This window comes from Gopherus evgoodei, chromosome 4 (genome assembly GCF_007399415.2).
Source record: "Gopherus evgoodei ecotype Sinaloan lineage chromosome 4, rGopEvg1_v1.p, whole genome shotgun sequence".
Taxonomy (NCBI): Eukaryota; Metazoa; Chordata; order Testudines; family Testudinidae; genus Gopherus; species Gopherus evgoodei.
Window position 1 is genome coordinate 139,204,480 of NC_044325.1, and position 23,860 is coordinate 139,228,339.

The 23,860-nt window shown below is 48.8% G+C and overlaps 1 protein-coding gene across 2 annotated transcripts in view; it reads left to right on the plus strand.

Moving 5' to 3' along the window:
- Nucleotides 1-4,695: 4,695 nt before the first annotated feature.
- The window catches only part of IP6K3 (inositol hexakisphosphate kinase 3), a 34,230-nt gene continuing 15,065 nt past the window's right edge, over nt 4,696-23,860 (plus strand). Inside the window, exons 1-2 of one of the 2 annotated variants that reach the window (XM_030561374.1) lie at nt 4,696-5,014; nt 20,564-20,985. In XM_030561374.1, coding sequence (XP_030417234.1) covers nt 20,787-20,985 — 199 coding nt within the window. In that variant the 5' untranslated portion in view covers nt 4,696-5,014; nt 20,564-20,786. Of the gene's footprint in view, nt 5,015-7,407; nt 7,470-20,563; nt 20,986-23,860 lie in introns of those variants that run through there. The other variant, XM_030561375.1, reaches the window with a different exon arrangement.

The following is a 23,860-nucleotide window of genomic DNA, read 5'->3' on the forward strand; positions in this document are numbered from 1 at the left end:
ATAGATTGTTATCTCAACATCAAGATCTTCCTCTCAAACCCCTGCTGTTTTCATCCAAAGCTTTTCAGCTCCTTATCCACTGCCACCATTGTGGCCTTAATTGTGTGCAGTGATTTACTAATATCCACTGAGTTATTGTTTGATTAATCAGATCCCAGGATCCCTGGGGGAGGCAGGTGGAGATGAAAGCAGACAAGTGCCCTTTGTGATCACAGGGATTATTGTGGTGTTAGTTATATTACAGTCATGCCTAAACTAAGCCACCAATTGAGACTGGAGCCCCAGTGTGCTTGATGCTGTACAGACACATTAGTAAGAGACAGTCCCTGTCCCAAGGAATTTATAATTGAAGTAGAAAACACAGACAAAGGAAGGAACAGATGAGGAGATCAAAGCCCAGAGAGATCAAGTGATTTTACCCAAGATTATGCAAATTGGACCCTGGTGTCCAGGCCAGCACCCTAATCACGAAGCCAGCTTTCCTGTCTCATAAGATTCATTTCTAGAGGCAGTTTGGGAGCAAAATGCTAAAGGCAGCTCTTATCCATGGACTAATCCTGTGGGTAGGCGCTTGCCAGTGTGAGCAAGGGCTGCACTATCTACTTCTGGCTTGTTAGCAGATTTACTGGTGTAAAATCTGGAGCAACTCTTGACTTCAGTGAAAAGGTTCCAGATTTACGCCAGTGCCATTGAGATTAGAATCTGGCCCCTAATAAAAAAAATGAAGTATCTGTCACTGTGAGGTGTCCAGCGAATTTTATCTAGTAAAGGATTACACCGGCTTTGGGGATGGAGAGACATGCAGTCACTCAATAATATGTATCATTGCCATTCAGAATTATCTTGCCAGCTCTGCGGCCAGTATGTGATTATCATACGCAGGAAGGAAGAATTGGATGGTGGCTGCAGAGCTCTGGAAAGGTGGGTTTGTGGCTAAGGTATTAGGCTAGGACTCATCAATTCCTGGCTCTGCCACTGACTGGCTGTATGGCCGTGGTCAAATCACATAGAACATGTCCACACTGCAATGAGGAGCGATGACTGCACCATGCGCTGGCCAACTTTGAGCTACGTCACTGAAAAGAACAGTACAGATGTTGTCTGAGTACAGACCCGTGACATTGTGGCTAAACTGCTGTTTTGAATGAGCCGGTCAACCAAAGCTGATTCAGGTGTGCTGGCTAGATAGACCCTCCGTCTGGCTTCCTCAACTATAAAATGAGGATAACAAAACTATCTGGGACTGTCTTGTCCCTTTAGATTGCAAGCTCTCCAGGGCAGCAGGTTGTCTCTTACCATGTGTCTGTACAGTGCTTAGCACGCCCCGATCTCAACTTCCAGCTGCTGCTCTAATACAGATGAGTAATAATAGAGAAGTGCACCGTGCCTTGCAGAGGGCAGGGTAGTATTCCTGACCCCTGCAGGTGATCCGCTCTCTCACACATAACTTGAGTGCAAATGTTATTCAGGGTCAGAGCCTTGTCCAGCCTCTCTTCAAATCCAGCAGCAGCGTTTGCTTTGCCCTCCCTCCCCTGGCCCTCACCTCCGCCTAGGGTGACCAGATAGCAAATGTGAAAAATCGGGGCAGGGGGTGATAGGAGCCTATATAAGAAAAAGACCCAAAAATTGGGACTGTCCCTGTAAAACTGGGACATCTGGTCACCCTACTTCCACCCCACCTCACCTGATGAGAACCTCACATGTGCCAACTACATGTGGCATAAAAAACAAATGTCTCTTTGTTCTGGTTACAGCCCCTCATCCCTGGCACTAGGTGAGACTTTAGGGTATGGCTACACTTGAAATTTCAAAGCGGTGAGTGTAGTCGGAGCGCCAGCGCTGGGAGAGAGCTCTCCCAGCGCTGCACGTAAACCACATCCCTTACACTGAGGCTTTACAGCGCTGTATCTTGCAGCGCTCAGGGGGGTGTTTTTTCACACCCCTGAGCGCGAAAGTTGCAGCGCTGTAAAGTGCCAGTGTAGCCATGGTACCTTTTATGGCCAGAAGGGACCATTGTCATCCTTCAGTCTGGCCTCCTGTACAACACAGGCCTGGGAACTTCCCCCGAATAATTCCTAGAGAAGAACTATTAGAGAAACATCCTATCTTGATTTAAAAATTGTCAGTGATGGAGAATCCACCACGACCCTTGGGAAATTGTTTCAGTGGTTAATTACTCTCACCATTAAAAACGTAGGTTTTATTTCCAGTCTGAGATACAGCCATCTATCTCCATTTTTAGTTGTCAGCGAAAGGAAAGTAGTGAACTAATATGTTGTCCTCACATACACTGTAAGAAACAATCCTGTGTTGGCAGGGAGCTGAATGAGCTAACAGGGCTTTTCCATCTCTCACTCTTGAGTCAGGCACATTACAGGGAGATTCTGTGGGTATGTCTTCACTGCAGAGCAGGGACAGGCATACCCATGTTAGCTTTTATCGAATAATAGTGAAGACATGGCGGCATGGACTAGCAACTTGAATATATACCCAGGGTCCCCAGCCAGTTTGTATTTGGGTTCCTAGCCCTTTCTGCCACGTCTAAGCTACTGTTGTTACTGTATGCCTTCCTGTTCTACGATCTCACCTTCACTTTGCAAAGAAGATGCCCTGTGTCAGTTTTCTCTAGGCAGCTGTACCACTAACCTTCAGGGCTGGTGCAAGGATATTTTGCGCCCTAGGCGAACTTCCACCTTGCACACCCCCCCTCCTTTTCCTCTCCCACCAGAGCATCGCTTATTATAAACTTTCAAAAATGAATACTGCATAATGTGGCATTGTTTGTTAGAATTAATATATGTTCGGCTTGAAAATAGATTAATTTCATTATTTAGTCTACATATTTAATTAAAATAAATACACCCTTTTTAGTCACGTATACTTCCTTCCTTCATTCTTTCATATCAAAATCTACTACATTTTATTCTACCTTTAGAATATCCAATTATTGTTATTAATTCAATTTATAAAATTAGAACGGCGGATACTCTGTCATACAACAACTGACAAGATCAACAACAAACACACGCATATTCGCACATATTAAATAGATACACTAAAATACTTAACATACACACACGATTGACACAAAGTATTAGTGAAATGATGCAACAACAATTGCCAGAGTCTTAGCTCTGAAACAACTCAACAAAAATAGCCTCAGTAGACAACCTCTGAAAACTAGTAAAGTTAGCATTATAAACAGTCTGTCAGAATGGGTAACGGCTGCACGCGATGAGAAAAATTATGTCATTGCCACATTGTACCGTAGTGAAGCAGTACGCTTGTGACCGCAACGCAGAGCTGGTGTAGGCTATAGCTGTAATGAATGAGAGAAGAATGACAAGTTAAAATGCAAGTTCAACGACGTTTCTCTTTTCTTTATTCATTCATTTTCCAGCAACAGTGTGAAAAAAAAATTGGGGAGCACCACCCCCAAATCTTGGGGCCTAGGCAGCCGCCTAGTTCGCCTAGTGGTTACACTGGCCCTGCTAACCTTTCAGCAGTGTGGTCTAGTGCAGTGGTTCTCAATCAGGGGTACGCGTACCCCTGGGGCTACACAGAGGTCTTCTAGGAGGTACTTCAACTAGTTTTACGACAGGCTGCATAAAAAGCCCTAGTAATGTCAGTACAGACTAAAATTTCATACAGACAGTGACTTGCTTATACTGCTCTATATACTATAGACTGAAATGTAAGTACAAGATTTATTTCCCAATTGATTTATTTATAATTATATGGTAAACATGAGAAAGTAGCAGTTTTTTAGTACTAGTGGCTGTGACACTTCTGTATTTTTATGTCTGATTTTGTAAGCCAGTAGTATAAGTGAGGTGAAACTTGGGGTACACAAGACAAATCAGACTCCTGAAAGGGGTTCACGAGTCTGAAAAGATTGAGAGCCACTGGTCTAGTGGGTAGGGCACTGGACAGGGAGTCAGGAGACCTGAGTTCTTTTCTTGATTCTGCTGCTGAGTGGCCTTGGGTGAGTCACTTTCCCCTCTTTGGGTCTGTTTTCCCCTTTATAAACAGTCTTTCTTTGCAAAGTGCTTTGAGATCTATAGATGAAAAGTGCTGTGTGAGGGCTAATTGGGGCTGGCTTGCAGCCCCTCTGCCATTCTGCTTTCTAGTGCTGTTGCTTTTGTGGAGCTTATATTAGCAAATCACAGGTGCATGAAGGTGAAAGCCCATTGTGTCTGTCACCCAGCCTGTCTCACTCCAGCACAAAAGCACTAACACGCACACACCCATCTGTCCAGGCTCGTGGGATAAACAGATCAGAAGAATGTTTTTCGAACCACCTGGCTGGCTGTGTAGCTGGCTAGGTAATATCTGTCCGCAAACACCTGCTGAGTTTCACAGCACGTCAAAGGTGAGCAAAAGGGGGCCATATCCCCCTACAGATAGCAGCCAGCTTTGCAAAGGCCAACGCTGTCCCCGGTGGAGCAGAGAGCCTTTTAAAAGGGAAACAGGCGAGAGGCGAAGCACAATAGCTCAGTGAAGCTTTTGCGAAAGATGTTGCTGAAAATAAATTAGCGGGAAGCAGAGTTGTTTTCCTGGAGTTCTGATTGCAAAACCAAGCAAGGAGCTCGTGCGACTAGCTAAGAAAAGGAACACACTGCTCCCTCTGAGGTGTCACATGCAGCTCCTCTTTATCTTTGCAACTTAATCCTATCCAAGGCATCATTTTGTTTTCCTTAATACTAGTTGCGTTTGTGTTTTCTTTCTCCATTCTTCCGTTAACGCCCATCCCCCTTCCGCTGCCCACTTGCCTCAGCTGTCGGCTGTACATAACCCACGCCTGGAAGAAATTACCAATAAAGTCAGGTGACTCCCCCTGGATGGCAGCTCACTTCCCTGCCCTCCCCAATTCCATGTCCCAAGGCTGGGCTTTCGAGCCTAGGCTGCATCGGAGGGAGCCAACCGGGCTGACCAGCACGCTGACAAACTGGGATACTCGTACAAAATCTCACTGCTGGGGTAAATGACCTATCAGCCAGGCCGGCACTGATGGGTGAGTATTTTTGTTGTGGGGTTGGTGTCGTGGGCTCCCTACACGCCTCCTTTAATAACTGCTTATTTGATTTTTGCAAACAGAGGCAGAGAGATGATTAATAGCTCTTTGAGCTTGGCCTGCCACGGTAGTGTGGGTTGGCAAGTGGCAAAGAGAAAGTAAGAAGAATGCGGGGTAACTGGCTGAAATGAAAATTCGAAAAGGGCACATTAGGCTGTGCAAAGATGAGGCTAATATCTTTCCTTTCTCAATTGCCTTTCTGGGCCCTCTGGAAATCCTGCAGCTGACTGGCATAATTCTTACATATTCCTCATTATGTATTTGTATTATCGGACACAACCCCTTTGTGTTAGGCGCTGGACATACATAGAACAAACAGACAGTCCTAGTCCCAAAGAGCTTGCCATTTAAATGTAAGACAAAGACAAGAGACAACCAGTCGATATAGGCAGACAGGGGAGCGGAAATGCCCATGACTAGACGACATCTGGCTGTTGAATGGCAGTGTGGATTTGATGGTTGTGTTGACTAAACCCCAGGGATGGACAGAGCCGGGGCTATGTGGGAATCTCGCAGATTTTGCTGGTTGGGGATTAACTTTTCAAAACCAGGGTCTGTTCCAGTCCAGATCCCAATTTATCCAGACCTCAGCGACGATGGTGGGGGAAGTGGGTTGGATAATTATTCTGAGGGCAAGATCCTCAGCTGGTGTAGATTGGTGGAGGGGCATTAAAGTCAGCAGAACTCTGCTGATATGCACCAACTGCAAGATGCTAGTTTGGGTCCATTTCTGATGAACACTGTCTGTAACAAAGCTAATTATTCTCTAGAAATGGGCCTGCTCTCCCCCGCCCCCATGCTGGGGTGTCTGAAATCTAGCTCTTGCTCAGAATGTGGTACATCAGGGTTCCCTCTCTGCCTTCACATTGTGTATCGATTTGTACATTTGCTCTAGGATGCGGTCGCTGAGCTGCTAAATGAGATGGGCTTTGGGGAGCTCCCAGGGGAGTCTAGGGAGATGAAGGGACAGTTTGTGCCTTTGACTCAAAAGTATTTGCCTGGCTACAGTGGAGCAGATTCCTCTGGCAGTTACAGTGGCCTAAATCTAGAGTAACGGCAGTGGTGCCGATGAGCTAACTCTGGATTTACACCGCTGTCAACAAAATCCCTGTCTATCCTGCTATGTGTAACTAGGGCACTTGGGAAAGGGGAGCTATAGCAGGAGGCAAAACCTTTCCATCCGAGAACAGGAGCGTGTCCTATTCACCCCAGACCACGAGCTTCACTGCCGAGGGGTTAGGTAGACTTAGCAGAACTGGCCCTGCTAGAGCAGCAGCCTTCCTCTGTCTACGTTAGCATCAGCCCAGAACGGTGAGCGCAGTGTGCCATAGAGGAGCAACCTGGAGCTAAACCGGAACAAAAGGGTAAAAAGACATGGGTGTCTCCATGAAATTTCAGGCACCTAAGCAAAGGATGATGCAAGGACAGGGCATTTGTAATCTCAGCTACCAGGGCGCTGTCATATGCCCAAATGTCTTTCGCCGTCACAGCACTGCACCGACTGGGGAGTATTGCCAAGGCATACAGAACATTTACCCAGCTATCTGATAGTGACTATTACTTTGCACTTTATCTCAAACGCACCAGCAATGGCAGGCAGAGGAAATATGGTTTTTAGTTGCCTATCCATCCAGGCTAATGCAATTTCTACCCTTCCTCCCTGTGTCCTACTGCTGTACAAAGCAGCTGAATAAATCCTTCAGTGCATCTTTGCATCATGTTCATGAGGGACGTTGGCACCAGCCATAAACTTGATGAACGTCAGATTCTTTCAGGAAGGGAGATGCAAGATAAAAAGGCTCAGGGCTTCTGTACCTAAGGATTTCTGAGAGGATGGTTAGAGCTCCTCGCAGAGAACAGAGCGGTTCATTCTTGGCACTCCGCCCCCCACATGCAGTTATTCTTTCCCCATTTGGACGTGGTCAAGGGAAGAACAGAAAAAGTGGATTTAAAAATCCCTTGAGCACTGATGTGGCACCTGCTTGGCTGTGCATGAAAATGGAAATACACCGAAGGCCTGATCTGAAGTCCAGGAAAAGGCTTGTTCTGACTCTGATGAATGTTGAATCCAGCCCGAAAGCAGCCTTCCACCGAGGAAGCCAGGAGCCAGATTCGTAAATAAGTCTGGGGCTAGAATGAGAAACCCACCTGTGCAAAAGAGAAGGGAGAGTTAATGATTAATAACATTTGAAAATGGGGAATTTAGGGCTGGTGAAACAAGGTCAGCTCTGGAGGCCTCTGTTGATCCAAGAGAAGGGACACTGCAAGGACAGCATTTATGCCAAACTGTTCCCACACTGCTACAGCCAGGGTGCCACATGCCAGAGCCCTGTGAAAGAGGGGGGATTTAACCCGACCGATCTGCCCCCTCACTGTGCTGCAGGGAGGAGCTTTGGTGTGTTTTGAGGCCAAAGATTAAAGGGAAATGGTGTGGTAATATAGGACGTGGAAGAAATGTCTGTGAATCTGTAGCTATCTAATCTATGGGTCATATCCTCAGCTCCTAAACTGCATTAGCGCCATTGCCGATTTATACCAGCTGACTATCTGCGCTGAAATCTGCCTGTCTATTTGATCAGCTCTAGAGCCTGGATTTATCGATAGACAGACAGATATTTTCTATTTCTTTTTGTCCAAGCCCCTTACCATGTTTATAACCCACAATTTGCAGCATGGGTGTTCAACACATGGGCATTGGAAAGCAGGATCGAGTAGGAATTGACCGCTGAACCGCCTGGTCTGTTTTTGACCTCTACATTGAATGCAGCAATTACATAAACAAACAGGCTAAACGATGGGCAGTAAATTCAGTGCTTTAAAAACAATTTTGCTTTCAATTTCCTAAAGTGTTTTTAACTAGATTAAATTAATGTTTTTATTTTAAATGCAGTAGAACTTCAGAGTTACAAACACCTCGGGAATGGAGGTTATTCATAACTGTGAAATGTTCGTAACTCTGAACAAAACGTCCTGGTTGTTCTTTCAAAAGTTTGCAACTGAACATTGACTTAATACAGCTTTGAAACTTTACTGTGCTGCTTTCCCTTTATTTTTTAGCGGTTTACATTTAACAGAGTACTACACTGTATTTGCTTTTTATTTTTTTTTTGTCTCCGCTACTGCCTGATTGTATACTTCCGGTTCCAAATGAGTTGTGTGGTTGACTGGTCAGTTCATCTCTCTGGTGTTCGTAACTCTGAGGTTCTATTGTACAAGGCCAGATACAGTCTGTCTGTCTATCTTTATTTTGCCCCATCACTGTAGAATTGAGCAGTGAGATTTTGCATTGGGAAGAACCTAGTAGAAACTGAGTAAGGCCCTCATAATTTGGCTTCCATAATATATTTATTGTGCATGTGTATTGTAGGATCACAAATAAATAATATCAACTGCTTTTGCTTTTAAAAGCTGGCCTGCTTGAATTGCTGGAACATAATAGCTAAGCCTGCGTGCACTGCAGCCCTCTGCTGGCTAGAGTCTGCTTGCTTATAACTTTCCTATGCCTTGGGCAATACTGTCCAACTGTTGTCCTCTAAAGCGGACATTGACTATAGGACCTGACTTCCGACACAACTGGGATCATTAGTGTTTTTTAAATGGTGTAGAGTTTCCCCCCTTCTAGTAATTTCATGTGGGAAATGCAAATCACCAAAACACACACAAACGTACTTCTGTGTTTTCATAAGAGCTGACTTGGAGTTTGTGAACATTTTGAAGAAAAATGTTTTGAGCAAAATTTTGAGAAAATGTTCAGGGATTTTGACAGAAAAAATTGGGAGGAAAATTCACGAAATGTGTTTCTTTTTTCAGACAAGCAAAAATTTCAAACATTTTGAGATTTTGTCCAAAAAAGAGGAGGAGGGGGGAAGTTCTAAAAAACATGCCCCACTCCTTATTTTTGGACTATCTCTTATTTCTACCCATAGAGTCACTTTTTGCTACATGGATTGCATCTCACCTTCTTTGGAGAAACAATAAATCCCTGCAATTTCTAATGAGAAAATTTGGAGGATTAAAATTGATGTGTAACCCTTAATGTTTTTTGTGGCCTCAATATCTTTCACCACTTGTGACAATTTAAGCAACAGAGGGCATTAATTTCAAGGCTCCCCTGTTTGAGACAAGCAGAGACACGCTACTGGTGACTCATTGAGGGCTCACGGTAACATTTATATGGTCAGGATGAGCTGCTTCAGAATGCCAGCAAATCAAAGCAGCCACTTTCATTTAGTGCAGCTCTTGTTCAGAGTTTTGCTGAAGTGTAAACAATAACAGCCTTGTGAAGTTGGTTTTTTCCCTGACACACAGTTGGGATGTGAAGGTTGCTAGGATGGTAAGCACATTGTGTCAATTATTTTCCAGCCTTGGAATATCTCAAAAGCAATACATGCTGGATTGAAATCATGCTTTGTTCTCTGGCTTGAAAGGTGATTGATGATAAATCTATTAACGAACAAACAAAAAACACTTTAAAGAGCAAAATAATCTGTAAAAGTCGATGCAACTCAGAAAGGTTAAATACTTTTGTTTGTTCTGGAGTGGCTCTAAAGACACACATTCATCCTAGCTTGAAAAACTCTCTTATAAATGGCTCAGCATTGTGCCTTCAGGAAGTAAGTGCTAGTATAGACTGTATCTGTGCAACTGTGTGGCAAAAATCCCATTCCATGGCATAGGGTGATGATAAAATTGGCAGGGGGAAGAAATCCTGGGAAATGTTTGAATTTAAACACCTCAGTTTGGGCAGAGTGGAGGGGAAGAAATTTCCCCCATAGAGGACTTGTTGTTAAACCTTTCTGTCTCATTTCTCCATGGGGATGAGTATAAGTTCCCTCAGTCCAGTTCATCTAACTTGAACAAGTCCTCCATGCAAAAACCAGGCACCCAAGCTGAAGTGCTCATTTATTCAGGGATTTCATTATCAATGGGAGAACAGGAGGAAAATGTTTAAGCACTTGAGCTTTGACTCTCCTGGTGTTTTCAAGCCAGAGAACTTGTTAGATTGGGAGTCTGCTGCCGCTAAAAGCAAATCAGAGCATACAATATTTATTTTCAATTTGATGCCTCATTGCAAAGAGGGAGAATTGACCAGTGGTTAGAGCACTAGCCTGGGAGACCATCTTCAATACCTGGCTTTTCCACAGGCTTCCTGCGTGACCTTGGACAAGTCATTTAATCTCTCTGTGCCTCCATTCCCCATCTGCAAGCTGTGCAAAACAGTTCTTCCCTCTCTCACAGGGATATGTGTGCATCGAAGATAGCAATGTGCTTGGATGCTGGGGTAAAGAGGACCGTATGAGTACCTAAGATAGGTAGACACTGCTATTCACACTGAATAGTATCTTATGCCTTGAGTTCCGTGACACTTCTTGTCCACTATGGTGCTACACAACATGGGGCAAGGCCTCAAAACCTGTGTCTTTGGCTGAGAGGAAAAGAAGGGCAACAGAAAGGAATTTCTCCAGTCCCTTTCAGTGTGCTCTTTTGACTGGAATAGTCAAGTGCTGGCACATTACTGGAAGGCCAGATCACCATCCCGGAATGTCGCTCCCATGCACTTGTTTACATTCCCAGTGTCCCATTTCACTCACCAATCCTGCATGCAAAAGAACAAACCTCCCTCTGTGTTTTCCAGCATTGTTGGCCATCGGAGTGGGGGCTGGGGAATTGTGAGGAAACTGTTCCTTCAGGTAGATTGGTTTCGTAGGGCCAAATTCATCTTCAGTGCAACTCCAGTGCAGGCCCTTCAGCAGAGGGACATTCTGCGGCAGGGTGCTCTCCATGCCTTGGGGGAAACAAACCTTCGCAGGTGGAGCGCTTCTGGCAGCAGAAGTCCTATCCTCGTGTTCAGCTGCCCTGGGGCAGAGTGAATTGGGCCCATTATTATTATCCCCAATAAGTGAGTCCAGTCTTGCTCCAAATGAAATCAATGTGCAATTTGGCTTAATAGAAATTGGGTAAGAGGGCCACCAGGACAAATACAGGGCTGTGTGTTTATTTTCTAGTTGATTATTCTAGGCCCAGGGCCAATTCCCGTTTCTATGGAAGTCCATGGAAAGCTCCTATGGGATCAGGATCAAGCTTTTTGGTGTCATGCATGTACTAGTTGTGGGTTTCCTTATGTTTTACCCTAGAATGGAGTATGTCTTGGAGAGGTGGGGGGGATTCGGGGTGGGAGCTGTTTATCAGCTTAGCTGTAGATTGTGGTCAGTGTTAATGTCACTACTGTTCCATCCTGACCTAGAATATCCTGATCCCAACCTCCTTTAGGAAGAGGGAGGGAAACCTTTACTAATGTCCTAGTTTCAGAGTAGCAGCCGTGTTAGTCTGTATCTGCAAAAAGAATAGGACTACTTGCGGCACTTTAGAGAGTAAACAAATGTATTTGAGCATAGGCTTTCGTGGGCTACAGCCCACTTCATCGGATGCATGAAGTGGAAAATACAGTAGGAAGATTTTATATATATATACACACACACACACACACACACACACACACACACACACACACAGAGAACAAGAAACAATGGGTGCACACACACACACACACACACACACACACACACACACACACACACACACACACAGACAGAGAACAAGAAACAATGGGTGTTACCATACACACTCTAATGAGAGTGATCAGTTAAGGTGAGCTTGTCACGGAGCATGGGGGAGTCCGGCCAGGTGCTTCAGAGGGAATGAACAGAACAGGGCAATTTATTGAGTGATCCATCCCCTGTTGCCCAGTCCCAGTTTCTGGCCGCCTGTCACGTAGTGTGGGGAGTCCGGCCCTGCACCCCTCTTCCTGGGCCCCACAGTGACTCTCAGCCAGCCAGTAAAACAGAAGGTTTATTGGACAACAGGAACACAGGTTACAGCAGGGCTTGCAGGCACAGTCAGGACCCCTCCATCGAGTCCTTCTGGGCTTTCAGGGTGCTTGGATCCTAGCTAGGATCCCCTGAATTCCGCCCATCCAGCCCCAAGCCCAAACTCAATCTGCTTCCCTCCTGCCACTCTCTTCCTTTGTTCCCCTTCCCGGGCAAAGGTGTTGACCTTTCCCCTCCCTTACCTAGCTCAGGTTACAGGCCCTGGCATCGTCCATCCTCTAAAGTCCTCCCCTGCTCTCCCACTCCCCACACAGACAGTCCCTACTCCATCACATCTCTCCCCCCTTCGAGACTGAACTGAGCGGGGTCACTCTGCCCAGTGACCTGGGGAAGTTCAGGGTCCCCTCTCCGGGACAACGCATCCGCTGTTAGGTTGGCACTTCCCTTCACATGGACCACGTCCATGTCATAGTCCTGCAGGAGCAGGCTCCACCTCAGGAGCTTGGCGTTGGCTCCTTTCATCTGGTGCAGCCAGGTCAGGGGAGAGTGGTCGGTGTACACGGTGAAGTGTCGCCCTTAAGAGATATGGCTCTAGTTTCTTAAGGGCCCACACCATGGCCAGGCATTCCTTCTCGATGGCTGCGTAGCTTTGTTCCCGGGGTAGCAGCTTCTTACTCAGGTCACGATGGGGTGTCTCTCCCCCTTTTCATCCTCCTGCATTAACACTGCCCCCAGTCCCGTGTCTGAGGCATCAGTGAACACCATAAAGGGTTTGTCAAAATCTGGGTTTGCCAGAACTGGGCCACTAACCAGAGCCTCCTTCAGCGCCCGGAAAGCCTCCTGGCACTGCTCAGTCCAGATCACCTTGTCTGGCTTCCCCTTTTTGCACAGTTCAGTGATGGGGCCGGCTATGGCACTAAAGTGGGGCACGAACCTTCGATAGTACCCCGCCATCCCAATAAAGGCCTGGACCTGCTTTTTGGTTTGGGGAGCAGGCCAGTCTCTGATCACCTCCACCTTGGCTGGTTCCGGCTTCAGGCAGCCGCTCCACACCCGATGGCCCAGGTAAGATACTTCAGCCATCCCCACCTTGCACTTCTCAGCCTTTACTGTTAACCGAGCCTTTCGGAGTCGGTCTAGGACTTGTTTAACCTGGGACATGTGGTCCTCCCAGGTCTGGCTGAAGACGCAGATGTCGTCAATATATGCCACGGCAAAACTCTCCATCCCCCTCAGTAGCTGATCCACCAGGCGCTGGAAGGTGGCCGGCGCTCCCTTGAGGCCGAAGGGCAGGGTCAGAAACTCATAGAGCCCCAGAGGGGTGATAAAGGCCGATTTCAGCCTGGCATCTGCGTCCAGCGGTACTTGCCAGTAGCCTTTGGTAAGATCCATAGTGGTGAGGTACCGAGCACCTCCCAGCTTGTCTAGGAGCTCGTCAGGCCTGGGCATAGGGTAGGCATCAGATACGGTGATGGCATTGAGCTTTCGATAGTCCACACAGAACCGGATTGACCCATCCTTCTTGGGGACTAGCACCACTGGCGAGGCCCAAGGGCTGGAAGAGGGCTGGATCACCCCCAAAGCCAGCATGTCCCTGACCTCTCTTTCAAGATCCTGGGCAGTTTTCCCAGTGACCCGAAAAGGGGAGCATCTTATAGGGGGATGTGACCCGGTCTCCACCCGGTGGACAGTCAAATTAGTGCGTCCAGGCTGGTTGGAAAACAGCTGTCGGTACAGATGCAGCACCCCTCTGATCTCAGTGTGCTGGCCTGGGGTCAGTTGCTCAGAGAGGGGAATTGCCTCCAGGGGGGAACCAGCTTTTGTCTCAGGGAATAGATCCACTAAGGGGTCATCTCCCTGCCCCTCCCAATGTCCACACACGGCCAACACCACATTCCCCCTGTCATAGTATGGTTTCATCATGTTCACATGCTACACCCGACGGTGATGTGCCCGGTTTGACAGCTCCACCACATAGTTTACCTCATTCAGTTGCTTGATAACCTTGAAGGGCCCTTCCCAGGCAGCCTGGAGTTTGTTTCTCCTCACGGGGATAAGAACCATCACCTGATCCCCGGTGGCGAAGGCACGGGCTCGTGCTGTGCGGTCATACCAGACCTTCTGCCTCCTCTGGGCTCGGGCCAGATTCTCCTTGGCCAGGCCCATGAGCTCGGCCAGTCTTTCCCGGAAGGTCAGGACATACTCCACCATTGACTCTCCCTCGGGAGCGGCCTTCCCCTCCCATTCGTCCCTCATCAGGTCTAGGGGCCCCCTCACCCGCCTTCCATACAACAGTTCGAAAGGTGAAAACCCGGTAGATTCCTGGGGTACCTCCCTGTACGCAAACAGCAGGTGAGGTAAGTACTTGTCCCAATCTTGCGGATGCTGGTTCATAAATGTTTTTAGCATCATCTTCAGTGTCCCGCTGAACCTTTCTACCAGCCCGTTGGACTGGGGGTGATACGCTGAGGCCCAGTTGTGCTGGACCCCACATTTCTGCCATAAGGACCGGAGCAGGGCCGACATGAAGTTGGACCCCTGGTTCGTTAAGACCTCCTTGGGGAACCCCACCCGGCTGAAAATTGTCAGCAGCGCATCTGCCACTGTGTCTGCTTCGATAGAGGACAAGGCCACCGCCTCGGGGTAGCGAGTGGCAAAATCCACCACCACCAGGATGTATTTCTTCCCTGACCGGGTCGTCTTGCTGAGGGGTCCCTCTATGTCCATGGCCACCTTCTGGAAAGGTTCTTCTATGATGGGTAAAGGCCTCAAAGCCGCTTTCCCCTTGTCCCGGGCCTTCCCCACCCTCTGGCAGGGGTCACAGGATTGGCAGTACTGTCGGACATGGGTAAAGACCCCAGGCCAGTAAAAGTTCTGTAGCAGCCTCTGCCTGGTGCGCCGGATTCCCTGGTGCCCTGCGAGAGGGATGTCATGGGCCAGGTACAACAGCTTGTGACGGAACTTCTGGGGAACCACCAGCTGCCTCCTGATCCCCCATGACTCTACTTCCCCTGGGGGAGCCCATTCTCGGTACAGGAACCCCTTCTCCCACAGGAACCTCTCCTTGCAACCTCTCCTCATGGTCTGTACCGCACTAAGGTCAGCCCGGTCCCTGTGCTTCCGCAAGGAGGGATCTTTCTGCAACTCGGCCTGGAACTCAGCAGCTGGGACAGGAATGGGGACCGGCTCTTTCTTGTTGGCTGGGTCTGAGGCCGCAGCCTCTCTGACCCGTGCCCCTGGGCGTTCCCCGCTCCCTGAGTTAGGGTCCTGCACCTCAGGTCAAGTACCTTCCCCGTTGTCGGGGAGCAGTGCCATTTGCCGACTCTGACTACGAGTCACGACCAGGGCACTCTGGGTGTTACTAGGCCAGTCCTCAAGGTCCCCTCCCATTAACACGTCAGTGGGCAAATATTGGAGTACCCCCACATCCTTGGGGCCCTCCTTGGCCCCCCATTTCAGGTGTACTCTTGCCACGGGTACCTTGAATGGGGTCCCGTCCACGCCCATCAGGGTCAGGTAGGTGTCGGGCACCATCCGATCTGAGGCCACCACCTCGGGCCGGGCCAGCGTCACCTCTGCGCCCGTGTCCCAGTACCCAGTGACCTTCCTCCCATCCACTTCCAGGGAAATAATGCACTCTTTCCGGAGGGGCAGTCCCACGCCCACCCGGTAAACCAAAAACCCGGAACCTGGAGCATCCACAGGTGGTATGTTGCCAACCCCCCTTTCCTGGGAATGTAGCCCCTCCTCCGATTGGTTTTTTACCCAGTCCACCCTCTGCGGGTTGGGTCTGCTTGGTCTGTCCCTGAGCTTGGGGCACTGGGCCCGTATGTGACCTCGTTGGCCACAGCGATAGCAGCCCATATCTCGTGGGTCCCCTTGAGTGGGTCGGAGGGACCTGCCGCTGGATGTTCCCCTTTTGGGGGGGTTCTCCATAGGACCCCGCTGGGAGGTCCCATGATGACTCTCTCTGCGTTGAGGCAGGCCTGCTCCTTCGAGACTCCTCCCTGCCATCCCCTGCCCGACTGTCCACAAATTGGTCGGCCAGCTGGCCTGCATGCTGCGGGTTCTCCGGCTTCTGGTCCATCAACCACAGCCTCAGGTCGGACGGGCACTGCTCGTACAGGTGCTCCAGTATGAATAGGTCAAGCAGGTCCTCTTTAGTTTGGGCCCCAGCTGTCCACTTGCGGGCATACCCCTGTGCCCGGTTGACCAGTTGTAGGTATGTGACCTCACGGGTTTTACGCTGGCTCCGGAACTTTTTCCGATACATCTCAGGAGTCAGCCCAAACTCGCGGAGCAGAGCCTGTTTGAACAGTTCGTAGTCCCCTGCCTCCGCCCCTTTCAGTCGGCTGTACACCTCCACGGCTGTGGAGTCCAGTAAGGGGGTGAGAACTGCGATCCTGTCTGCAGGGTCAACCCTGTGCAGCTCGCAGGCATTCTCAAAGGCCGTCAGGAAGGTATCTATGTCCTCCCCCTCCTTACGCCGGGGCAGCAAGTGCTTATCAAAGCTCTTTGTAGGCCTGGGTCCCCCCTCACTCACCACAGCCGGAGCCTCACTGCTCCTCAGCCGGGCCAGGTCCAGCTCATGTTTACGCTGTTTCTCCTTCTCCTCCAGCTCTCGCCTCTTTAACTCGAGCTCTTCCCGTCTCAGCTCCCTTTCATATTCCAGCCGTCTCCGCTCCACAGATGCCGAGCGTTGCCGGGAGGATCCCCTGCTGGGGGGTGAGCTTCGCCGTGAGGCTCCCCTGCTCGCCGGGGGTGTCACGGTGCCCTCGGTATACACTGGGCTCCTCCCCGCTCTTCCCCTACGCCTAGGAAGAGGGGGTCTCGGGAAGCCCTCGTCTGCCGGAAGACCACTCCCAGCGGGGACAGACACTGGTGCCTGCGCTGCATCTGCCCGGCTGCTTCCCTCAGAGACAGGGCTCCGTTCATTCATGCGGTCTCCCTGCTCCAGCTGGGCAATCAGCTGGTCCTTGGTGCGTCTCCCCGGGCGCAACCCCCTCTGCTTGCACAGCTCCAGCAGGTCACACTTGCGCCGCTTGGCATACATCTTCCTGCTGGCCACTCACAGGCCGGGGTGCTCGCCGCTCCCCACGGTTTCCAGGGGGACCCCTAGTGCACCAGCCCTTCGTGAGGTCACCACCTCTCTGCCAGGGTCGAGCTGCAGACTCCTCCGCCCCTGGGACCGCTCGCTGCAATCCCCCGGGGGACCCTGTTACTGCAAAGTCCTTCTCACTGGGCACACACTCCCAGGGGTTAATCACCCCTTCGTTTTACTGCTCCCCAGTCACTTACTGCAGGAAGCGCCATCCACGGGGTGCAGTATGTCCCGCCGCTGCCACCAGTTGTCACGGAGCATGGGGGAGTCCGGCCCTGCACCCCTCTTCCTGGGACCCACAGTGACTCTCAGCCAGCCAGTAAAACAGAAGGTTTATTGGACAACAGGAACACAGGTTACAGCAGGGCTTGCAGCACAGTCAGGACCCCTCCATCGAGTCCTTCTGGGCTTTCAGGGTGCTTGGAACCTAGCTAGGATACCCTGAATTCCGCCCACACAGCCCCAAGCCCAAACTCAATCTGCTTCCCTCCTGCCGCTCCCTTCCTTTGTTCCCCTTCCCGGGCAAAGGTGTTGACCTTTTCCCTCCCTTACCTAGCTCAGGTTACAGGCCCTGGCATCGTCCATCCCCTAAAGTCCTCCCCTGCTCTCCCACTCCCCACACAGACAGTCCCTACTGCATCACAGAGCTATTATCAGCAGGAGAGAAAAAAACTTTTTGTAGTGCTAATCAAAATGGTCCATTTGCAGCAGTTGACAAGAAGTTATGAGGTACAGTGTATGTGTGTGTGGGGGGGAATAAACATGGGAAAATAGTTTTATTTTGTGTAATGACCCATCCACTCCCAGTCTTTATTCAAGCCTAATTTAATGATGTCCATTTTGCCAATTAATTCCAATTCAGCAGTCTCTCGTTGGATTCTATTTTTGAAGTTTTTTTGTTGTAATATTGCGACTTTTAGGTATGTAATCGAGTGACCAGGGTTTTTTAATGTTATAATTCTTGACATCTGATTTGTGTCCATTATTCTTTTACATAGAGACTATCCGGTTTGGCCAATGTACATGGCAGAGGGGCATTGCTGGCACATGATGGCATATATCACATTGGTAGATGTGCCGGTGAACGAGCCTCTGATAGTGAGGCTGATGTGTTAGGTCCTGTGATGGTGTCCCCAAATAGATATGTGGACAGAGTTGGCAATGGGCATTGTTGCAAGGATAGATTCCTGGGTTAGTGTTTTTGTTGTGTGGTCTGTGGTTGCTGGTGAATATTTGCTTCAGGCTGGCGGGCTGTTTGTAAGCAAGGACTAGCCTGTCTCCCAAGATCTGTGAGAGTTATGGATCATCCTTCAGGGTAAGTTGTAGATCCTTGATGATGCGCTGAAGAGATTTTAGTTGGGGGCTGAAGGTGATGGCTAGTGGCTTTCTGTTACTTTCTTTGTTGGGTCTGTTCTGTAGTAGGTGACTTCTGGGTACACTTCTGGCTCTGTCAATCTGTTTCTTCACTTCAACAGGTGGGTATTGTAGTTGTAAGAATGCTTGATAGCGATCTTGTAGGTGTTCGTCTGAGCGGTTGGAGCAAATGCGATTGTATCATAGAGCTTGGCTGTAGACAATGGATCGTGTGGTGTGGTCTGGATGAAAGCTGGAGGCATGTAGGTAAGTATAGCAGTCAGTAGGTTTCCAGTATAGGGTGGTTATGTGACCATCACTTATTAGCACTGTAGTGTCCAGGAAGTGGATCGCTTGTGTGAACTGGTCCAGGCTGAGGTTGATGGTGGGGTGGAAATTGTTGAAATCATGGTGGAATTCCTCAAGAGCTTTTTTTCTATGCGTCCAGATAATGAAGATGTCATCAATGTAGGGCAAGTAGAGTAAGGGCATTAGGGGACGAGAGCTGAGGAAGTGTTGTTCTAAGTCAGCCATAAAAATGTTGGCATACTGTGGGGCCACGCAGGTACCCATAGGAGTGCCACTGATTTGAAGGTATACGTTGTTCCCAAATGTGAAATAGTTATGGGTGAGGACAAAGTCACAAAGTTCTGCCACCAGGTTTGCAGTTACATTTTCAGGGATACGGTTCCTGATGGCTTGTAGTCCATCTTTGTGCGGAATGTTGGTGTAGAGGGCTTCTACATCCATAGTGGCCAGGATGGTGTTTTTAGAAAGGTCACCAATGGACTGTAGTTTCCTCAGGAAGTCAGTGGTATCTTGAAGATAGCTAGGAGTGTTGGTAGCGTAGGGCCTGAGGAGAGAGTCTACATAGCCAGACAATCCTGCTGTCAGGGTGCCAATGCCTGAGATGATGGGGCATCCAGGATTTCCAGGTTTATGGATCTTGTGTAGCAGATAGAATACCCCTGCTCGGGATTCTAGGGGTGTGTCTGTGCGGATTTACTCTTGTGCTTTTTCAGGGAGTTTCTTGAGCAGATGGTATAGTTTCTTTTGGTAACCCTTAGTGGGATCAGAGGGTAATGGCTTGTAGAATGTGGTGTTGGAGAGCAGCCTAGTAGCCTCTTGTTCATATTCCAACCAATTCATGACGACGACAGCACCTCCTTTGTCAACCTTTTTGATTATGATGTCAGAGTTGTTTCTGAGGCTGTGGATGGCACTGTGTTCTGCACGGTTGAGGTTATGGGGCAAGTGATGCTGATTTTCCACAATTTCAGCCGGTGCATGTCGGTGGAAGCTCTCTATGTAGAATTCAAGTCTGTTGTTCCGACCTTCGGGAGGAGTCCACCCAGAATCCATCTTTTTGTAGTGTTAGTAGGAAGGTCTCTGTGTGTTAGTATGTTGTTCAGAGGTGTGTTGGAAATATTCCTTGAGTCAGAGACGTTGAAAATAGGATTCTAGGTCACTGCAGAACTGTATCATGTTCTTGGGTGTGGAGGGGCAGAAGTGTCCTAATGTTAATTGACAAGGAATGTCCTGGTGTGAGGTTTCTCTGAGGGTAGAAGGTGGAGAGACTTCCTGAGGGAGGATAGGGAGTAGGAGGTAGGTTTTGCTGGCATCTTTGTGTGAGAATGTCCTTCACAGGGGTTTCTAGAGTACAGAAGTCTTTATAAATAGCGCCACTGGCAGGGAATGTCCTAACCTTTGCACAACTTCAGAAAAGGTTGAGAACTTCATCAACAACATGATTTTAGGAGATTGGTATTATTATCCTAACCTTGGTTTACCTTTAGGAGGGAAAAGGAGCATCACGTTCATAGCTTGGTGTTAGCTGGCAGAAGGAATGCCCTGATCTAGCTAATCTCAGAGGGAGCTGCATTAACCCGACAGCTCTCTTCAATTGCCTTTTCCTACTTTTTTTGCCCCCTTACCAGATTTAAATTGGGTCTGCAGCTCAAGCCCTGGACCCCAGCCATGTGCATGTATAGAGATCACCTTACAAGGGTGGGATTTGCATGTGCCTTCAATGTATAACTCTCCCTGCATGTATAGGGGGCTTCTCTTGGGCTGGAGAGTGATTTATGCAGGAGCATAGAGGGAGCCATTGGAGGCAGCCTTAGCCTTGGGGAGAGCTCCACTGAAAAGCAGGAGGGTGTTTGGAAGTGATTTGCCCCTGTTTTCTCACATTCTGTATTTATCCTTCAGTTGGCAAAGACTTTCTCTACGGCACATTGAGAAGACAGAAGACCTATACGTGGTAAAGCAGCAAAGATCTAGGTTCCCCTGGGGCTGACAAACCCAAGCCCATCTTCTGGTTGCTTCTCCGCAATAGACCCCAGTTCACTGCTACTAAAAAAAAAAGACTTCCGTCAAGGAGTGTGTTTCGCCTCAGCCCAAATACAAGTTGGACCACAGGTCTCCGGACAGCATGGTGGTGCAGAATAAGCTGGACACGAGGGACCCCAGGAAAGCAGTCCTTTTGGAGCCATTCATCCATCAGGTTGGGGGCCACATGAGCATGATGAAATATGATGAGCACACCATCTGCAAGCCCCTCATCTCCCAGGAGCAGTGGTTCTACGAGTCGCTCCCCACGGCCATTAAGCAGTTCACGCCTCAGTACAAAGGTAAGGAGGAGCTGGATGATCCAGGAGAGAGCTGCAGGTGCAGGGGAGGGAGAGTTTACTAATGGTAGCCATGACCAGAAGAGAAGATGTTAGCTACCCATAATTTCATTGATCCTTTCCTTCCCTTAATGAGACAAAGGGCCCGATTCTCTTCTGGCTCTTTGGGTTTAATGCCATTGGCTTCCATGAAGTCATTCCTCATTTACCCTGGTGTAAGAGGAGATTCTGGGCCAGTCAACATACTCCCAAAATATAGTCCAAGCCCTGAGTGCCTTTGCATGAGTAAAAGTGGAGTAAACTCCCATTCGTTTCAGTGTTTTGCCTGAGTGAAGATGTTAGGATTTGTCTATAAGACTCCAGGACCCACAAATGTAACTGATTTTCTTCACCTTTATTTTAAGTTTCCTGGGTTTGCAAAATTGAGCTGAGAAATTCACATCAGGTTCCATCTATTGAATTCCCTTGTACTTGTTGTTTCCAGTGGGGCTGAAAATAATGTGAGAACATCCTTTCTTGTTGTATTTTAACTCTTAGCCTCCACTGGAAGCAAGTAGTGCGTTACATGGGGAAAAAATTAAATGCTATCTTAACATCTTACATCTTCAAAAAAGGCTGTTTCTCTTGTCCTTCAGTTGTAATGGAGTCATTGAGGATGAGCAAATTGGGGGGTGGGGGAGAAGAGCGCGACTGAGAATGTGTGTGTCAAGGAGGTCTGCTCTTTGGAATCTCCAACACTTTATAGACTTTCTCAACATTCTTAGCAATACTGGATAGTTCTTATACACACTCTCTTTCAATCTTGCAATCATTGTACAGAAAGTTGCGTGGATTACTAAGATCAGCCTTTTTATCTTAGCTTCTAAAAACTAGCCGATCATCTCTGATGTCTAGACTGGGCGTCTTTCTAACAAGGTAGAGCACCTGCTCCACCACATGATTGGGCTAGATGCTGGAATCACTGCATGGCCTGTGTTATGCAGGAAGTCAGACTAGTGGCTCATAATGGTCCCTTCTGAATCTGTGAAGCAGTGAATTTTAACAAGAGGAATAAGTTATAAAGCCCTTGTTGAATTCCAGGTAGGATTCCTGCAGATAACAGGGTTTTGGCTGGACTCTCTAGCGGTTAGTGCTTCTCACTCAACAGAAATGTGAATTCTGGCCAAATGCCCCCTTTTGGAGCGTGGTGTTTGAGCTAGTGAGTCACCGGGAGCTCTCCAAAGGTTAACTGTTCATGCAAAGAGTGAGAGATGTAGCGCTTAAGTCAATGTAGTTAGATCAACGCCGTGTCAGTGTAGACACGGCATTGCTTTCATTCACAGTTGCTGCCTTTCAGGCACCGCCCCACAATGCCCCACACTAGTAGTGAAATCGGTGCAAGTGCTCCTGGTGAGGACACGCACCGCCGACACAAAGAACTTAGTGTGGTTGTGTAAAACCGATTCAATTACTGGCGTGACTGTACATCAACGTAACTTAAGTCAACTTAATGTTGCCGTGTAGATTTCCCCTTTCTATGTGGAGACTTTACACCAGTTTAAAGTAGGCTCATGTTGGTGAATTAAGAGGTGCAAGCAAAGTGGATGTGAGCCAGGCTTAAACTGATATAAGGGTGTCCACACACAAAGTTGCTCCAGTTTAACTACGTGGGTGCAGCCTCACACCTTTAGTTAAACAGGTCCACGCTACAGGTAGACCAGGCCCAGTAAGAGCAGCTTGAGGGATAACAAGCGCTTGTAGCAGGTGTCATGCTGTCAGCTTCAGCCCATGCGACAGTCAGGACTCTGGGCCAAGATCAGCGAAGTGGCAGCAGTCTAGCCAGGAGGAGGATGAGGCTGCTGAATTACGATCTAGGAAGAGGTGGAGGAGTAGGCGGTGCAAGAGGAGGGAAGGGCTCATTATCTTTTCCGAAGAGATAGAAAAAGGAAAAGGGGACGAGGGGGAAGCCCGTTTACACGTGGTGGTGACGAGAGCATCCAAAGACATCCTCGTTTCATGTGCCAAGCCTTTCCCCACCTGACCCAGCCGTTCCGCTTTGGTAACGCGAGACGGTGTCACCGCCAGCCCAGTGTCATGTTAGCGCTCGAGTGCCATCCGCATATCTGAGATGCCAGTGACCAGCCTGGGAGAAACCATCCTCCTCGCTGGGCGTTGCTGCCAGCCAGCGGAGCAAATGGCTGCCTCTGTGACAGCAGCAAATAGTTGTTCGACTAGCAAGCTTCCTCCTCAAGATTTTCTCCTGGAGGGTTTTATTTTGGCCGCAACAAGAGTGATGGAAACCTAGGCTTGCGACGGCTGGCTGCGGAGCTCGTCTGTTTCAGAGACCTCCTGCCACTTCTCCTTACTAAGTAGCTGCGTTTATAGTTACCTGCATTCCCTCAGGGTCAAAGTCACCCCTGTGCTGAGAGCCCAGCACAACCTAGGCACTGCTTATGTTATAAGAAGTTCAAAGGGGGTGGGGGCGGTGTGTGATCCATCCAAGGGTTGTATGGTCTTGGCCTTGAGCTGCCACCTATCCCCGATAATTTCTCTTCCGTAAAAATACACTGGCACCCTTCCCTGTTTCCCCCTCTTGAGACCCTGGCTGAGCTTTCTGTTCTCTGCCCTCCTTGTCACTGGGCCTTCAGCTGGAGGAAGATCTTCCCCACTAGGAAGCGAGCAGAGCAAGGACCCTGCACCGTTATTCTCTTGCTTCTGAACTGCTGCAGAGATTAACATGAACTAATGAGCTTGCGGCGAGCTTGGTGCCTGGGTACCTGCAGCCAACAGGCGCTTCCTGACAGGGCCCAACAGTGAGGACTCTGAGCCTGGGGAGGGAAGTGGGGTTGGGAGGGTGCATCATGCCACTGGGCCTGTTGAAGAGGAAGGATTATTATTC